Here is a 19,203-nt window from a genome sequence, read left to right as displayed (position 1 = left end):
GATAACATCCACTGCCCTTCCTTCATCAATCATCGTTGTCACTTCCTCAAAAAACTCAATCAAATTAGTGAGACACGACCTCCCCTTCACAAAACCATGCTGCCTCTCGCGAATAGGTCCATTTGTTTCCAAATGGGAGCAAATCCTGTTCCGAAGAATCCTCTCTAATAATTTCCCTACCACTGACGTAAGGCTCACCGGCCTATAATTTCCTGGATTATCCTTGCTACCCTTCTTAAACAAAGGAACAACATTGGCTATTCTCCAGTCCTCTGGGACCTCCCCTGTAGCCAATGAGGATGCAAAGATTTCTGTCAAGGCCCCAGCAATTTCTTCCCTTGCCTCCCTCAGTATTCTGGGGTAGATCCCATCAGGCCCTGGGGACTTATCTACCTTAATGCTTTGCAAGACATCCAACACCTCCTCCTTTTTGATAATGAGATGACCCACACTATCTACACTCCCTTCCCTCGACTCATCATCCACCAAGTCCTTCTCCTTGGTGAATACTGATGCAAAGTACTCATTTAGTACCTCACCTATTTCCTCTGGCTCCACACGTAGATTCCCTTCTCTGTCCTTGAGTGGGCCAACCCTTACCCTGGTTACCCTCTTGCTCTTTATATACGTATAAAAAGCCTTGGGATTTTCCTTAATCCTGTTTGCCAATGACTTCTCATAACCCCTTTTAGCCCTCCTGACTCCTTGCTTAAGTTCCTTCCTACTGTCTTTATATTCCTCAAGGGATTAGTCTGTTCCTAGCTTTCCAGCCCTTAAGAATGCTTCCTTTTTCTTTTTGACGAGGCTCGCAATATCCCGTGTTATCCAAGGTTCCCGAAACTTGCCAAACCTATCCTCCTTCCTCCAAGGAACATGCTGGTCCTGGATTCTAATCAACTGACGCATGAAAGTCTCCCACATGTCAGATGTTGATTTACCCTCAAACAGCCGCCCCCAATCTCAATTCTTCAGTTCCTGCCTAATATTGTTATAATTAACCTTCCCCCAATTTAGCACCTTCACCCGAGGACTACTCTTATCCTTATCCACAAGTACCTTAAAACCTATGGAATTATGGTCACTGTTCCCGAATTGGTCCCCTACTGAAACTTCAACCACCTGGCCGGGCTCATTCCCCAATACCAGGTCCAGTATGGCCCCATCCCTAGTTGGACTATCTATGTATTGTTTCAAGAAGCCCTCCTGGATGCTGCTTACAAATTCTGCCCCATCCATGCCCCTAGCACTAAGTGAGTCCCTGTCAATATAGGGGAAATTAAAATCACCCCACCACTACAACCCTGTTACCTTTACATCTTTCCAAAATCTGTCTACATATCTGCTCCTCTACCTCCCGCTGGCTGTTGGGAGGCCTGTAGTAAACCCCCAACATCGTGACTGCACCCTTCCTATTCCTTAGCTCCACCCATATTGCCTCGCTACATGACACCTCCGAGGTGTCCTCCCGCAGTACAGCTGTGATATTCTCCTTAACCAGTAATGCAACTCCCCCACCCCTTTTACATCCCCCTCTATCCCGCCTGAAGCTTCTAAATCCTGGAACATTTAGCTGCCAATCTGTCCTTCCCTCAACCAAGTCTCTGTAATAGCAACAACATCATAGTTCCAACTACTAATCCAAGCTCTAAGTTCATCTGCCTTACCTGTTATACTTCTTGCATTGAAACAAATGCACTTCAGACCACCAGTCCCGCTGTTCTCCGCAACATCTCCCTGCCTGCTCTTCCTCTTAGTCTTACTGGCCTTATTTACTAGTTCCCCTTCATTTATTTCACTTGCTGTCCTACTGCTCTGGTTCCCACCCCCCTGCCACACTAGTTTAAACCCTCCCGAGTGACGCTAGCAAACCTCGCAGCCAGGATATTAGTGCCCCTCCAGTTTAGATGCAACCCGTCCTTCTTGTACAGGTCCCATCTGTCCCTGAAGAGATCACAATGGTCCAGCAAGGAGGTGTCCCCAAAGTCATACTATTTAAGAATGTACCAAATGAACTTTAGTCAGTCAATTGGCTTCTCCACACTAAGTTATATTATGGTATTAGGGACCACAGACTATTTGCATGCTATAATGAGGATAAGGAATTTACACTTGTTTTCATGGAGGTCCTGAGATTGATGCCTCATATATTTTTGCTTTGAAGTATACAAATTTGAAAGATCCCAGCTTGTAAACAAACAATACTTGCATTTATTTCATGTTAAAACATCCAAAATGCTTTTCCTAATAAATTAAACGTAATATCTGTCGGTAAATACAGCAGCCATTCTGCATGAGGAACATTCCACGAACAGCAATTAATGAGCTATTAATCTGTTTTAGTTGATATTAGCTGAAGAAGCAATGCTACTAAGAACACTGGAAAACTCCCTGCTCTTCTTTGCATAGTGTCAACAACACCAACTGGCATCTAAATAGACTTTTATTGTAGTAAAATATACCGAGGCACTTCATAGGAGTGTAATCAGCCTCCTATGACAAAAATGACATGCAGTCAAAGAAGGCGGTATTAGCTGATTCAAAGCTTGGTTAAAGAGGTAGAAGTTAAGGCCTGTCTTAAAGGAGGAGAGAGAGAGAGAGACAGACAAAGATTGAGAGGCTTCGATAGGGAATTCCAGAACTTAGAACCTAGACAGCTGAAGGCACAGCTGCCCATGGTGGAGCAAAGGGAGTGTGGATGATACAGAGCTGGACGAGGGCAGAAGAGGGTTGTAAGGCTGGAGAAGGTTGCAGAAACAGAGAGAACCAAGGCAATGGAAGGACTTAAATATGAATATAAGAATTTTTAATTTGAGCCATTGGTGGATTGGGAGCTAATGTAGGTCTGCGAGCACTGGGGTGTTGGGTGAATGGGGCTTCATAGGGGTTAGAATACGGGCAGCAGAGTTTTAGATGAACTCAAGTTTATGGAGAGTGGATGATGCAAGACCGTAAGGAATGGATTGGAATAGTCAATACTGGACGTAACAAAAGCACCGATGAGAACTTCAGCAACAGATACACCGAGGCAGGAGAGAGATGAGCAAAGCTATGGAGGTGGAAGTAGGCGGTCTTTGGCCAGAATTTTATGTAGCGGTGGTGGCCCCGCCCACCGGCTGAAAGGTCAGAGCCCACCTCTGCCGGGCCTGGAAGCCTCGCAACAATTTTACGTGGCCCAGGCTCTTAATTGGCCTCAGTCAAGACTTATACCCCACTAAAGCAGGAAGTCCCACCTCCAAGAGCTGCCAGCTCTTCAGTCCCAGCAACGCCACTGGTAGTGGTGGCCCTGCTAAGACAGCACCCAGCAAGAGGTGCAACATGGATGTTGCCCTCAGAACAGCAAATTGAGGATCGGACCTTCATGGGGACAATCTGGGCCCTGATGAGGGGGGTGGGTGTCGATTGAGAGGGTGGGGTGGAGGTGTTCCAGTGAGGATGGCTTGTGCTACTGGGGGGACACTCTGTGAGGCATAGGCACCCAATCAGGAGCCCACCACCCCCTCCACAAACCGGCAAGGAGGCCGCCAGGTACTACTGGGCGGCCTCCTCAGGTGAAGTACCCATCTGCCACTGGTAATACACCAGTGACAGCAGGAGGAGGTCCTTAAGTGTCAATTAATTGGCCACTTAAGGGCCTCAATTGGCCTGGGGTGGGAGGGCCGTTTGCCACCTCACCCGCCGCTGTTAATAACGCAGCGGGGGTGGGTAGGCGACAGGAACGGCTGAAGAAGCAATGCTACTAAGAACACTGGAAAACTCCCTGCTCTTCTTTGCAAAGTGTCAACAACACCAAATAGCATCTAAATAAACTTTTATTGTAGTAAAATACCGAGGCACTTCATAAGAGTGTAATCAGACAAAAATGACATGGAGTCAAAGAAGGAGGTATTAGCTGATTCAAAGCTTGGTCAAAGAGATAGAAGTTAAGGCCTGTCTTAAAGGAGGGAAGAGAGAGCGAGTGAGCGAGAGCGAAAAACAAAGATTGAGAGGCTTAGATAAGGAATTCCAGAATTTAGGACCTAGACAGCTGAAGATACAGCTGCCCATGGTGGAGCAAAGGGAATGGGGATGATACAGAGTTGGACGAGGGCCAATTTTACACCCCCTTCTGTCTCCCAAACCACTCCCTTTGTAATGGAGAGATGATAATGGAGGCTTTGAATGGAGGACAGTAACTGAGAACAGTGGGGTCAGGAAGGGAAGTTGGGTGGTCAGCAGTTAGTGGGCATAGCGTTAAGGAGCAAGAAGTGTGTCTTTTGGAGTAACTAAACTTGGAGAGAGCATGAGAGGGGATAGGAGAAAAATTAGAAATACGTGGGCTGGAATTTTAGGGGGCCTTTGGAGTGGGCTTGCAGGTGGGAAGGCTGACAGAATGGCGTGGGAAGATGTCAGGTGGCATGTCCGATGCCTTCCCGCTGCCATGTCATTTTTGTCAGCAACAGGAAAGTTGGCAGATGGCCCACCGGCCCAGAGACCAATTGAGCCACTTAAGTTGGGGGGCAAAATATATCAGGGATAAACTTTAATCGAAGAGAGCAAAGGTTTTGCTGGGGATAGACATCAAAGCCACATGAGTGAGTGGTGAATGGCTCTGAGAATTCCGTCAGGCTGAGAATCCAAAACTAGTTCTTTTAACTGGAAGCTCAACTTCTTCTGCTGCGGCTATCAAGCTTAACAGTCCTCCTCCAGACAGTAGACTGAGGTTTGGGCAGTCAAAATGGAAAATTTAACTCCTGCTGCCTGGCAGAAACTGGGCAGAATAGAAGGTGGACTTCAGTTCTCTCATGCTAAATAAGTTAAACTAAAAGAACACTTTAAAATGAGTTTCACAAAAACATGTAGTTACAGCTTCACTAAATTCATACTGGTTATGTAGATAATACTGATAGAATACTTTGAAGATGAGATCTTCACTAGATTTAGTAAGCAATTCCTGATGCAAACAGATTGCTGTGGTAGGGGAAATATGTTCTAGAATTATATAAGGACAAAAAACAGACGTGAAACTGGACTTGAATTCTGTATCGCCTGTTTTGTGCTACAGCCAAAAACCAATTTCACCTCCAACATTTCTGTATCAAATGTGAGCTAATGTTTAAATGATGGTCGTTAAAGGTTTATTTGCATTTTGATCACTTGAAAGAGTTTTGTTGTCCAGTTATCACTATAAAATTGCCATCAGTTAGTTGGTTTTTAGATTTCCTCACCCCATAAAAACACTTTCCATGTTGCATGACGTGACAACAGTGTTTCATGCAGTGCACAGATTTCTGTACAAGCACAGTAATCTTGAATAACTATTACCTCGAGGGATTCATTCTCTGCTGAAGAGATTTGCTCTAACCGAGTCTGGCACAGCCTCTCCACCCAGTGCTGAACCTTTGCAGATTCTTCCAGATCTTCCCGTTCTGTTTCAGATACCTGAATCAATGCACCAATGACTTAGCTCACTCAAGACATTTCAACAAAGTGATAAAGATTTAAAAGTTGTCATTGTAGCCTGGTAAATATTACTCAAAGTCTAGACAGACAACTTTCATCATTGTCTATTAAAAAGGAAACCTGTCATTAAAATGTTCCCTACTTTAAAAGGATGCCAGTTTCCTCACCATCAGCCTGTTGTTCAGGATTGGGGAGAGGTCCAGATTGATTTTCTGAAGTCATAAACCTCCAAGGTGTCCTAGGTTTTTTTTTACTGCTACCTAATCTTCCCTTCATTAATTTTCTCCTCATCCTCCTGAAGGTGCTGACATCCTGTGAGGATAATTTCTGAGTGCTTGGGCCCTCCAGTATTTCACCCAGGGAGACATTGGCCAGAATTTTATGTTGTGGTGGAGGCCCAGTCCACTGGCTGAAAAGTTAGGGACAAGCCTGGGTCCGCTGGGCATAGAAGCCACGCAGTGATTTTACGTGACCCAGGCCCTTAATTGGTCTTGGTCGGTGCTTCTGCCCCTTTGAGGCAGGAAGTCCTGTGGCCACTGTTGGGGCTGCACCCGACCAGAAGAGCAAGAGGGCCACCAGCACCGACAGGCAAGGCGAATGGGGTTTCAGGCCTTGGCAGGAAAATCGTCTGGGCCCCGGCAAAGGGGGGAGTGGGGGGAGAAAGTCGATTAGGAGGGCGGGGCAAGGTACTTCAATGGGGGCGCTTGTGCTGCAGGAAGGCCCTCTATGGGACACAGGGTGCCCAATCAGGAGGGTAACCCCCAGCTCTCAAGGATGTGCCTGGCCACCACTGGTGATATACCAGCGGCTACAGGAGGATGCTCTTAAGTGGCAATTAATTGGCCACTTAAAAGCCTCAATTGGCCTGGGGAGGGCAGGCCATTTTCAACCTCCCCAATGCTGGCAAATTGGTAGTGGGACAAATAGGCGACGAGAACGACACCCCCAGCCTCCCACTCAATTTTTCGCCTCCCCCGCCTCCAGTCCACTCCCGGGTGGGAAGGAGGGGGCTAAAATTCTAGCCATCATTCACATGAGCCTTGACAATGAGTGTTGGCATACTATTCAATCCTATCTTTATCCGATGTCTACAGATTCCAGGAGGGCTTCCTGGACTGCGATCAGGAGCAGGAACCCTTGCTGATTGCCCCAACCTAATAAAAAGCCACAGAGGACTATTGGTTTGTCTACACGTTTGCCTTGCTGAGATCAGCCAACACCAACACAGCCAAAAGGATTGAAGCTCAGTTCTTTCTGATCCCACTATCTGTCCTATCCATTGCTTTCAAAAAAGTCCCTCCTGAACACCTCCCTATTGTTTATGCCATTTAATACGCTTGTGTGAAAGAATATTTTCATCACTCAATGGACAGAAAGAACAAAAAGTACCCCTTAGGCTTTTTCCCACTTTACAGTTTTACAGAAGTGGCAAATACAGTATGAAAGACACAGGCATGTTTCAAACCTTGTAAGAATGAAAATTCTACACATAGTATCCGCCAGCTTTTAAACACTTATCTTCAATGTAAATTACTTATTCTTGATTTGAAGACCTGGTACCGGTGGCCACATAAAGCTACAGATTGAAGACCAAAATCAAGAGTCATAGAGTCATACAGCACAGAAACAGGCCCTTCGGCCCATCATGTCTGTGCTGGCCATCAAGCACCTAACTATTCTAATCCCATTTTCCAGCATTTGGCCTGTAGTCTTGTATGCTATGGCGTTTCAAGTGCTTATCTAAATACTTCTTAAATGTTGCAAGGGTTCCTGCCTCTACCACCCCTTCAGGCAGTGCCTTCCAGATTCCAACCACCCTCTGGGTGAAAATTGTTTCCTCAAATCCCCTCTAAACATCCTGCCCCTTACCTTAAATCTATGCCCCCTGCTTATTGACCCCTCCGCTAAGGGAAAAGGTTTCTTCCTATCTAACCTATCAATGCCCCTCATAATTTTGTATACCTTACCTTCCAGGAGAGCAGTGGAGAGGAGCGGACCTGTGGAGAGAACGCTGAGAGCGGAGCTGATAAATTGAGCCCGAGGATCATGGCCCAGTCACTTACCTTCTGGGAGCACAGTGGAGAGCAGTCCAAGTCTGCCAGAGTTTGAAAACAAAGTGAGCAGTGATGTCACAGGAAAGGTGCAAGGTGATTGGTTGGTGAGCAACTGCTGATAGGGAATAACTCTAAATAGCTGGGTAAGTAACTAAAAGTAAAGAGAAAGGTCTACAGTTTTTTTTTTAATATCGTAGGTAGTGTTTTTTTTTTAAAGGGAATTAAGATCCCTAGTGTAAATAATCTAATTTTTGGGTAATTTCAGGGGATAAATTAAGGGTAAGTCATGGTCGGGCAGCTGGCAACGTGGAGTGCTCCTCCTGTGCAATGTGGGAAGTCAGGGACACTTCCAGTGTCCAGGGCTACCACGTGTGCAGGAAGTGTCTCCAGCTGCAACTACACGAAATCCGCATTTCAGATCTGCAGCGGCGGCTGGAGATATTGTGGAGCATCCGTGAGGCTGAGATCATCGTGGATAGCACGTACAGGGAGGTGGTTACACCGCAGGTAAAGATTGCTCAGGCAGAAAGGGAATAGGTGACCACCATGCAGAGTAGATGAACTAGGCAGGTAGTACAGGAGTCCCCTGGGTCCATCTCCCTATCTAACAGATTTTCCACTTTGGATACTGTTGGAGGAGATAGCTTCTCAGGGGAATGCAGCAAGAGCCAAGGCTATGGCACCACGGGTGGCTCAGCTCCACAGGAGGGGAGGAAAAGGAGTGGATGAGCTATAGTGATAGGGGATACTATCGTAAGGGGTAAAGATAGGCATTTCTGTGGCCGCAAACATGACTCCAGGATGGTATGTTGCCTCCCTGGTGCTAGGGTCAAGGATGTCACGGAGCGGCTGCAGGACATTCTGAAGAGGGAGGGTGAACAGTCAGAGGTCGTGGTACACATTGGTACCAACAACATAGGTAGAAAGAGGGATGAGGTCCTGCAACAAGAATTTAGGGAGCTAGATAGCAGATTAAAAAGCAGGACCTCAAAAGGTCCTGGAGTAATCTCTGGATTACTCCCGGTGCCACGTGCTGGTGAGTATAGGAATAGAAGGATACAGCTGATGAATGCATGGCTGAGGAGATGGTGTAGGAGGGAGGACTTTAGTTTCGTGGATCACTGGGTCTGTTTCTGGCAAAGCTGTCTTGTACAAGTTGGACAGGTTGCACCTGAACTGGAACAGGACCAACATCCTTGCTGGGAGGTTTGGTAGTGCTGTTGGGGAGGGTTTTTAACTAATTTGGCAGGGGGATGGGATACAGAGTGGAGGTACAGTAAGGGGTGATGCACAGTTAAATATAGAAGAGAAACGGAGTCAGTCTGGAAGGCTGATGGAAGAATGATGGTTCGATAAATGAATATCGCTGAAGGCCCCCATATTTATATTTGAATAGCATTTAAGTACAATGAGTCTGAGTACATCAGAACCAGGGCTAGAATTAAATGCCTTTTGGGAATGTACTTTTATTGTTGCAGAGCGATTCTAAAATCCATATAGATACTTTTTAACAAGACACAATGCGGAGGCCAATAAATAAATTGGACAAACTAGGTGGATGCAGTTGGCAATTTTTTTCCATTTAAATTAAAACTAATACATATCAATTCCAATTCAGTAATCCTCAATGAAGCCAGCAAAATATCCATCACAAATATTATCTAATCTTTCAGTTTAGGGAATGTTTGTGCTCCTTTAGAATTATTTAAAGCAATCAAGTAAGTCAAATTAACTCACTTCTGGACAGTTTAGTATGGTAAATACTTTTGCAGCGAGATAAGTAACCCACCTCCAAGAAAAAGTGGACTACATGAGGCACCCCTCACCAATAGTTTGTACATTCCTCAACACCTCCAATCAGTTGTGGTGCATTCCTCAACACTGATGTGAGAATCTTTGAGAGGGTGCAAAGGAGATTTACCAGAATGGTTTGTGGGATAAGGGATTTTAGCTATAAAGTTAGACTGGAGAATCTGGGATTATTCTTCATGGAGCGAAGGAGATTGTAGGGAGATTTGATAGAGGTGTACAAGATTATGACAGGTTTAGATAAGGTGGACAAAGAAAAGCTGGAAAAGCACGTGAGCGAAATAAACTTGCAGGGCTATGGGGATAGAGTGGGGAATAGGACTGACTAGATTGCTCTACAGAGAGCTGGCATGGACTTGATTGCCCGAATGGCCACTTCTGTGCTGTAATGACTCTATGACTTCCTCCAATAGTATATTAGTCAGTAAGCAGCCCCAAACGTTTGCAGTGCAATCCTCAACCTTCCCTCCCTGCAAGTACTTGCAGCATTTTCCTCTCTTTGCACCACTGATATTGTCAAGGATGATCTTCATTTGCTAGTCTATCAAATTCCAAAATTATATGAAAATCCACTGATTACAAAAGGTTATATCTAGTAAATGGTAGGTAATTAAGCTGCGTTTCTAAATTATAATTTTTATGACCTTGCTCAAAACAAATCTTTGAACATATAGGCAAGAAAGGTCTTCATTATCTCCACATAACCTGAGGATTATTTAAATAGTGAAATCACACAAGTACTACTTATAAGTCATTTATTTGACCAACTGAAGTGCCAATCTACCTCTTGGACCAGTCGGTTTATTTTCAACTGCTTTTCCTTTTCCAGCATCTCCTCTTTTTCTTTTGCAAGTTTCTGTTCAAATTCCAGCTCCTTCTTATTCTTCCTCTGATCAAATAAGATCTCAGCCTTGGACCTCTTCCTCTCCTTCCCTTTCTAACAGGGTTTAATATGGAGATATGTTCATGGAGAAACCCTGAATTGCAACCACTACAAACTAGTCAAAAATTAAACTAGCTACAGTGACAGAAATATAACAGAATATGCAGAAACCAACAAATCAGATTCTCATTCCTCAAAACATGCAAAATCCAAAACATGCAAGTGAGTACAAAGTAGATACACAGTAAATAAGCAGAGGAATCGTTAAGTAATTATTCATTCCTTTTCCCTGCCTCCCTTTCATAGTTCCTTGCTTCCATTGCAGATGAGAGAGGTTTAGATTAGAGCTTCAATATAGGAGGGCAAGGATAGTCATGCACTTTGGTGTAAGTCAAAGTGTTCAGCTTGTCATTACCTTAGTCTACACAATGCTTTCAACTGGGGATCATCAGCATGGGTGAGGTCTATCTCACCAGATCATATTCTAATTCTCCTTAGCTTGGAAAATGAACGGAGGTTAGTGAGAGAAGTGGGATGAGACACAGTTAAATGAGGAAAAGCAACTAAAAATGTCAGAGGAAATTGGTTGAGCCCAAAATTATTCCAGGAGCTTCAACTCTTTATATTTTTTATTTGTTCTGTCGGAGTTTATTTAAAATAAACTGGGTGGAATTTTATTTCGGTGACTGACTGAACAGCTGACCCTGCGTCACCTCTTTATGGGAAGGCCTGCCGCGTTACATGCTAATCAGGCACTTAACTAGGCAGCAGTGGGCCTTCCCTGGAATTAAGGACCCCAGCGATGGAAGTTCTGCCTGCTGAGAGCTGTCAGCCAGAGGCCGGCAGCTCTTCTTTTCAGCAGCACCACCATGGAGGCATAGAGCACTCACCCGAGGCCTAGGATTGTCAAGGGACCCAGGCCACAGGTGAGTCATGCCAGGAGGGGTTTCGCAGTGTCATGCTCACGCAATACGAACTTATGAATTATAAATATGAACTTATGAAGTAGAAGCCCGAAACGGACACTTTCCTGTCAAACAAAATGGAGTTGACAGGTCAGGTGGCCTTTTCTTTCCTGCCAATACACATGGAACTGCAAGAAGCCAGAGCTAATTTTCATGTCTGGACAAGCCTTGGGGAAGTCATTAAAATGCAAATGACCTTTCTGGGCATATAATTGAGAAGTCATTACAACGCAAACAACTTTTCTTGTGGTGCAGCTTCACTTCACCAACTAATTATTTAAAAAAAACTGGATTCACAATACTGTTGCAGATTCTTTGACTCCAAACTAAAAATCCAGAAAAAGGATGTAAAAGGCTCTATTTTATCAAGACGGCAGGCGGATGAGTGATACGAAGACTCCATTGTCTGACAATGGCCTAACCATCAGAAACTATTTATGAGATGCTTTGTTCACATGACAGAAACTAAGCTTCTGATAAGGGGTTTTAAATAAGGCATATTCTGAGCGGACAAAAAAACTATGCCAATAACGAAAAAAGACTCTACCTAAGACCACCAGCTTTAAGCCACATAGGCAGAGACTCGAGTTGGCCCTGACTCTCCACCTGAGAAACCATACCAGGGCTTCACTATTGAACCTTGACTGGAGTATAACAAGAGAAATCTGCTACTGCAAACATAAAATAACAGCAAATCCATCCTCCAAACCTCCGGAGCTTTTCTTCAGTGGACAAAAAAACAATTACAGGCCTGCATCATTTCAAGTCTTCACCCCAGGTAAATCAAGTGTAACGGAGAACTTTTGAAATCATAAGGCCTAAATGCATGCTACCTTTATAACTGCAATCTTTTCTTGAGTGTGTGTGTGTGTGTGTGTGTGTGTGTGTGTGTGTGTATCTGTATGAGTGAGAGTGAGTGTAGCTGCATATATTGGGTGTTGAACAATAAACATTTATCTTTCTTTTAAAACTTATGAGAAAACCTGTACTTTGTCTGTTCCCGACAATAAAAGCAGTCAGGAGTTAAAATACTCTTAACACGCTGTTGTTGGTCAGTTGAGAGGTGAAAAAGGGGGGTAGCCATTCTTTTCATCTCTCTTCTGTCTGTAATAATGGGGTGAGTGGGCTGACGGGGCCTTTGAGTGAGGTTCTCCCACACCGGAAGCCAGCAAGAAACCTGCATGGGTTTGCTTGTCGTACATCCCGTGTGCCAACAGACCTGCCCCCACTGAGCTAATACCGGCGGTGGTAAGAAGAGGCTGTTAATTGGGCATTAATTACCCACTTAAGGGCCTCAATTGGTGGTGGGGCAGGAAGGCCATCCTAGGGCATTCCCGCTGCCCCACCCACCACCATCCCACCAGATTAAATGCTCTCCCCACCTTCAATCTCCCCGCAGGGGAGAATCAAGCCCAAAGTCTCTCACTTTATTTCATTATTCTTCTGCCAGCCAATGTGCCATTCCAATTTTTTTCCATATACATAATAATGCTGAACTAACACTGAAATGGCTCAATGTTTTCCTATTTGAACATGGCAATGATTAGGACTTGTGAACATCTTATTGCTGTATGTTTGCAATTCCGAGTATGGTCAATGCTAGTTTAACACCTGTGGCTTATTTCACACCTGACTTCTTACTGCTCAATTTGATAATGCTGCTTAAAAAAATCTTAAACATGTTAAAACACATAAATATTAGGAATTTTGCTAACTACCAATTATTAATTTGCTAATATTTATTTATGTACAAGTATTGGAAGTTTTCAATACTTCTCTATGTACAAACTTAATTTGAGTGCAGTTTGCACTGCATTTTTTAAAACCTACAGCAGAGGTCTCCAACAAGGCACTGCATTATGCATGTCTTTTTGTGGGATATGTCGAGCATTCTTTGTTCCTGTTCTACTCAGGCCCCCTCCCCCAACTCTTTTTCCGGAACATTCATAACTGTATCAGTGCCGTTTCCTGCTCCCGCCCTGAACTGGAAAACTTTATCAACTTTGCTTCCAATTTCCACCCTTCTCTCACCTTTACATGGTCCATTTCTGACACTTCCCTTCTCTTCCTCGACTTCTCTGTCTCCATCTCTGGGGATAGGTTGTCTACTAATATCCATTATAAGCCCACCGACTCCCACAGCTACCTGGACTACACTTCTTCACTTCCCTCCGCAACACCCTGGTCCACTCCTCCATTACCCCCACCACCTCGTCCCCGTTCCATGGCACCTTCCCATGCAATCACAGGAGGTGTAATACCTGCCCATTTACCTCCTCTCTCCTCACTATCCCAGGCCCCAAACACTCCTTTCAGGTGAAGCAGCGATTTACTTGTACTTCTTTCAATGTAGTATACTGTATTCGCTGCTCACAATGTGGTCTCCTCTATATTGGGGAGACCAAACGCAGCCTGGGTGACCGCTTTGCAGAACACCTCCTCTCAGTCCGCAAGCAGGACCCTGAGCTTCCGGTTGCTTGCCATTTCAACACTCCCCCCTGCTCATATCTCTATCCTGGGCTTGCTGCAGTGTTCCACTGAACATCAACGCAAGCTCGAGGAACAGCATCTCATTTTCCAATTCAGCACACTACAGCCTGCCGGACTGAACATTGAGTTCAATAATTTCAGAGCATGACGGGCCCCCCATTTTACTTTTATTTTTAGTTATTTTTTCTTTTTTCTTTTTTACATTTTTTACAATTTTTTTCTTTTGTTTATTCCATTTCATTGTAGTTTGTTCAGTTTGCTTACCCAGTGTTTTTTTTAATGTTTGTACTTGCTGATGCTCAATCTTCAGTTCGTTAACACCCTATCTGTACTAATGCTTTGTCTTTCAACACACCATTAACATATTGTTTGCCTTTGCTCCATGACCTCTTGATCAGCTATGTGGCCTTGTCCAATCCACACCTTCTCCTTTGTTATCTCTTGCCCCACCCCCGGCTCACTTGCTTATAACCTTTGACATTTCTAATATTTGCTAGTTCCGAAGAAGGGTCACTGACCCGAAACGTTAACTCTGCTTCTCTTTCCACAGATGCTGCCAGACCTGCTGAGTGGTTCCAGCATTTCTTGTTTCAATTACTGTATTATGCATGATAACTAATCAGGCATTAGTGTACTAAAACTGAACAGATATTAAAACACACGGTTCAAAGATTAACTTGAAGCCTGAGAGCACATGTAAATATGGGGAAATACTCATTCCCAGACAAAATTTACATGCCAGAGTAAAAGTATATCATGAAAGAGCATGATGACAGCAATGAGGTTGATTATAAGCAAAATGAACACTAGGTTTACGAAATGGATGTTCTATGTTGTTTCTTATTGATTTCTTTTCCCTCAGGAGTCTTAGAAATGCTGTTAATTTTATACAAGATTTAGTCACTGAGTTTTGATCCAGTTCATACAAGGGTCTCTTTAAATTTCAATTCAAGAATTAAATCCACAGCTTCAAAGGTTTGTGAATAGTTATGATTGTGGCTTCCCCAACAGGTCACTCAGTAAATTCATTAAATGATGCAGTAAGTGCAGACATGCTGCAATGGTGTCAGCTGTGGTTTAGTTGGTAGCACTCTTGCCTCTGAATCAGAAGGTTGTAAGTTTAAGTTCCATTCCAGGCTTTAAGCACAAAAATCAAAGCTGACACTCCAGTGCAGTCCTGAGGGAGTGCTGGACTGTCAGAGATGCCATCTTTCAGATGAGACATTAAACTGAGGCCCCATCTGCCCTCTCAGTTGTACGTTAAGAGATTCCACAGCACTATTTCAAAGAGCAGGGGAATTATTGCTGGTGTTCTGGCCAATATTCATCCCTCAATCAACATCACAAAAACAAGTTATCTTTAATTACACATTGCTGTGTGAAAATCGGCTGCTGCATTTCCTACATCACAACAGTGACTACACTTCAAAATACTTCATTGCCTGTAAAATGCTTTGGGATGTCCTGCTGTTGTGAAAACTGCTATATAAATGCAGGTCTTTATTTGTTCAATGCTTTTCGGAAGACTTGACAAGTTCCCGAGGAGGCCATTATAGCACAATGGTATCTGGAGATGTGGCAAGGGCAACCATAGTCTCCTAAATCTTGCTAATTGCCTTATGGGATCAAGAACAATTTCTCAGGGCCTTTTCTGGAATTGGTCATAGAGTACATCCTCTTGGGTGTGTCTAGGTTTAACCTGGGAAAAGAGTGAGGAAGCAGTTAAAGTGGAGAAGTTCTATTTCCTGCTACGTTCCCACTGATTCTCCATTTAACATTGCTGGTTTTGGCAATGGATGACCCTCCCATTAGATTCCGGCGGAACTTTTTAAATAAATGCAAATTGGGGTCTGATGATGTACACAGTACCTGGATAACATTTTAACCCACTCTTGAATGGGGCGCCGTCAATACTGCCCACCAGGTATAGCTGTCAGGATTTAAGTAAAAAACTTACATTTGTGTAGTAAAGAGAGCCAGTTATGTTCCTCTGGGTCCCACAAGAAAATTCTGTTGACCAGAGCACCCCTACACCGCAGCTTCACAATAAACCACCTTTCATATTTATTTTGTGGCCAGCAGCCTTCTCTTTGCTACCACCCTGCTTCCCTTACCCCACCCTGTCTGTCCCCCACCGGCAAGCTGCTGCTTTCCGCCTGAGATGGGTAAGCAGCTGGCTTTTGGTAATCAAATCTAGATCAAGGATTTAAATTTGCCAAGCTTCCTCTGAAGACTCCCACAAAGGACTGCTAACCACTTCTGGCTTCCTGCTGGGAGTTAAAATGACCATTTTGTTTTACTTCCACAAGGATTTAAGAATTACTAGAATTAGGAAGGCAATATGTAAGCTCACACTGTTTGGTGGATGGGAAAAACATGAATGTAGCAACAATTTTTCTCACCATTTTTCTGGCTGCTTGCATGATCATGCAACTGAACCGTGCAGTGCTGGAAAGTATTAAATTCACTTTTAGTTAACTGAGCTTGACTGAGGAGGATATTGGCACACTAACGTCAGCTGCTTCTGGCAATGAATTCACTCATGATCACTATCCAGCCATGCCTGTATAATACGCTTGTGGGTGTCTTGGGGGACAGGAATTGGCATGTCATGATGCCTCCTGCAGTTGAATAGCATTCATTCTCTAGACTCACTCATGAAGAATGTCACAGGTGAGGCACTGTAGGGCTGCTGGTGCCTTCAGAATCTGAATCAGTGCCTTCAGAAAGGAGGGGCAATGAAACAAAATTATGTTTGCAGGCTATGTATCACAATGTACATGAAGTGCAGTAAAGCTATGTCCTTGAGTTGCTGGGGTTTGGGATATATCTAGCTTATCAAAATTGTGGACAACCTTTTGGCTTTAGTTTTGTTTATTTATAAGTGAGAGACATCATTCAAATATTTTGATTATGATGTACCATAAATTCACAAGCTCATTTCTCTGGCCAGTCATTATGTCACCGCGAAGTGATGAAATGTATTTTCAGGAAATATTTGAAAGGTAAACAGCACTGTCAGAAGAATTAGAAACAAGCCAAATTTAAAATAAATCCACACAGAAACAAACAAAAGCAACTTGTCACGCCATTAAAATTCTCTACCTTTCGGGTGGTAGGATATTTGCCTTCATATCGATAAAACCACCCAATTGCTATGAGTGAAAGAAAAAAAATCATGTTGTTAGTACAACGTAGCATGAACTATTCAACATGGATTACCCATGCCTATGCATCTGCAAAGGGAATACAGCTCCTCCTGAGATTGCCACACCTTTTCCATAGAATCAGACACTGGAAATGAAGAATTATTAGCTGTGTGAAATGTTGGACAACTTTTTACCTATACTTTATGTTGCAAGTTTCCATTCTGTTCTCTTTTCATTCAGAGAACTTTGAAACCTCATATTGTCTCACTTTTTGAAATAAATATTTCAGTGCTGAATGCGCCAGACCTTATGTTACATGAATGCATTTCAATATCACTTATTTCCATTGACGTTTACAAGATACCAACAAATGAAACATGGAAAACATCATGTTTTCGAAGCTTGATTAAAATGCCTACGATTTTGTCCTCACTAAGTACCCTCCCATCACATTTTATGAAGATATGACTGTATTTGGAAGCACAGAAATGAGATCTATTCGTGTAAACTTTTGATAACTAGAAGTTGTACATGAAAAATAATCATTTGGTATAAAACAAAATTAGAAATTTTACTTTTCATATGTAAGCTCTAAATAAACTTGGGAGGCAGGAGAAAGAAGTACTGTACTGCTTGTTGAGTCTGTGGCACACAGTATCTTAGTTTTACCCAACACTCTTTTTGATTGACAGGTGGAATTTGAATGCAGCACACATACTCAGACCCTAAGTTATAACATTGACTACCAAACCTGCTCCATTTTCAGCTCCATGCTTGGTTCAGTCACTTGTTTCATTGTTAGCTGAGGATGATCATCAGTCTTTTGGTCTTCTGGGAAAGAGTAATGGAAGGAGAGAACAACATCTTGTTTACAAAAAAATGATGCTGGAACAATGGGTATTATAATTCTGTATCTTCTGAGCCAAAAATAACTTCAAAATTGTCATAGAAACCTCTAAGAATTTGTTTTTAATGTGTAGAGAGAAATACACTGCTTCGATAATGAAAGTACTGACATTTCTATATACTTTCCTTGTAAGCGTGGTATGCTTTATAGACTACAGCAGCTGTACCTCTAACGTAAGACATTGGCCTTTTGTGACCTATCTTTACTTCATGTGTTGACCTTGAAAAGCTTGCTGCCCTGCAGTTCCATATACAGTTACAGAATATAGACTGAGCAGGGATTTGGTGTTGATCCCTCATTATCTTGGTGTCCAAGAAAGCAAGTGAATGATATTCAGAAGCAAGGTTTTCCTACCTTCCATACTGCAAGTGATATGATTGTATTACAATATAGCTGTTGGACATTCTTTTCCTTTTCCTATTGGAAGGTGTGTGTTCTACACTTGGTGACTATGCACAGCTATGTCATTGAAATCAGGAGGTTGTGTTATAGGAAATTACTGCTGTACATTTCTGCAATCCATAGTGAAATTGTTGCAACATTCCAGAGACCAGTCATTAAGTATGATATTAATTGGGATTGTAGGTCTCAACAGAAAGATTCTGAGCAATTTTGGATTGTATGATGATGCTAAGTAAAGGTATATATATCGTGAAGGCAGACCACTTATCATAACAGAGTCCTGCTGTTTCCCCTCCCAGTTTATCCTCTGTGCACTGAATTTGAATAAACCAAGAAATGTTTCAAGATGTATGATACAGAAACACGAGTCACTTGTCAAATTAGTACCTCTGCTCAGGTTAAGTGGCAAAGACATAAATAACTGGAGTAAAGATGGACCAAAGTTGTTCTTTTAAAGTGACACTATTTTGTCACTCTCACAGAAAATACATTATGTTCCTGACATTTATAGAATGCTTTTTTAACATTACCCAACAGAGAAAGCATATTTACAAAGGATTAAAAGCAGAGAAGCAGCAGACATAATGTGCAACTGCATTTGATGCTATATCACACACCTTTTCACAATGTTATTGTTATTGGAAGGGAATCAAAAGTATTATTGAATGTTTTAAACTTTAAATGTGCCCAAGATCCAAAACAAATCATTGAACTGTGCCACCTCCTTCAACCTGACCTGGAGCTTCACAGCAGGGCAAGGGTGGCCCTGTCAGGGGCCATCAAGGTTGCCATCACCCTCAATTTTGTGTGTTTGGGTCTTTCCAGGCAGGAGTGGGAGACATCAGCAACATTTCACAGTTTGGATCCATTGCAGCATCGGGGAGGTCATGGAGTCCATCTACTCCAGATGAGGGCAGTTCATCATCTTTTCACTGAGGAGGGACAAGCAGGATGAGCAGGCACACAGCTTCACCATGATAGCAGGATTCCTGATGGCTGCAGCATGCCATCAACTGCATGCTTCTGGCTGTACGGGACACCCATGTCAATGGAGAGGAATTTAGGAACCACAAGGTTCCTAACTTCCATTCCATAAATGTGCAGT

The 19,203-nt window shown here is 43.2% G+C and overlaps 1 protein-coding gene across 6 annotated transcripts in view; it reads right to left on the bottom strand.

Annotated features, from left to right (window-relative positions):
- ush1c (Usher syndrome 1C) overlaps positions 1-19,203 on the bottom strand; it is a 309,503-nt gene that overhangs the window by 129,775 nt on the left and 160,525 nt on the right. For 5 of the 6 annotated variants that reach the window (XM_068046233.1, XM_068046236.1, XM_068046237.1 and 2 more), the window contains exon 15: positions 17,541-17,620. In XM_068046233.1, coding sequence (XP_067902334.1) covers positions 17,541-17,620 — 80 coding nt within the window. The remainder of the gene's footprint in view (positions 1-17,540; positions 17,621-19,203) is intronic. The other variant, XM_068046234.1, reaches the window with a different exon arrangement.

The sequence above is a fragment of the Heterodontus francisci genome, chromosome 14 (assembly GCF_036365525.1).
Source record: "Heterodontus francisci isolate sHetFra1 chromosome 14, sHetFra1.hap1, whole genome shotgun sequence".
Classification (NCBI taxonomy): domain Eukaryota; kingdom Metazoa; phylum Chordata; class Chondrichthyes; order Heterodontiformes; family Heterodontidae; genus Heterodontus; species Heterodontus francisci.
Note: the sequence above shows the minus strand (reverse complement) of the source record. Positions and strands in the feature narration are given on the sequence as shown.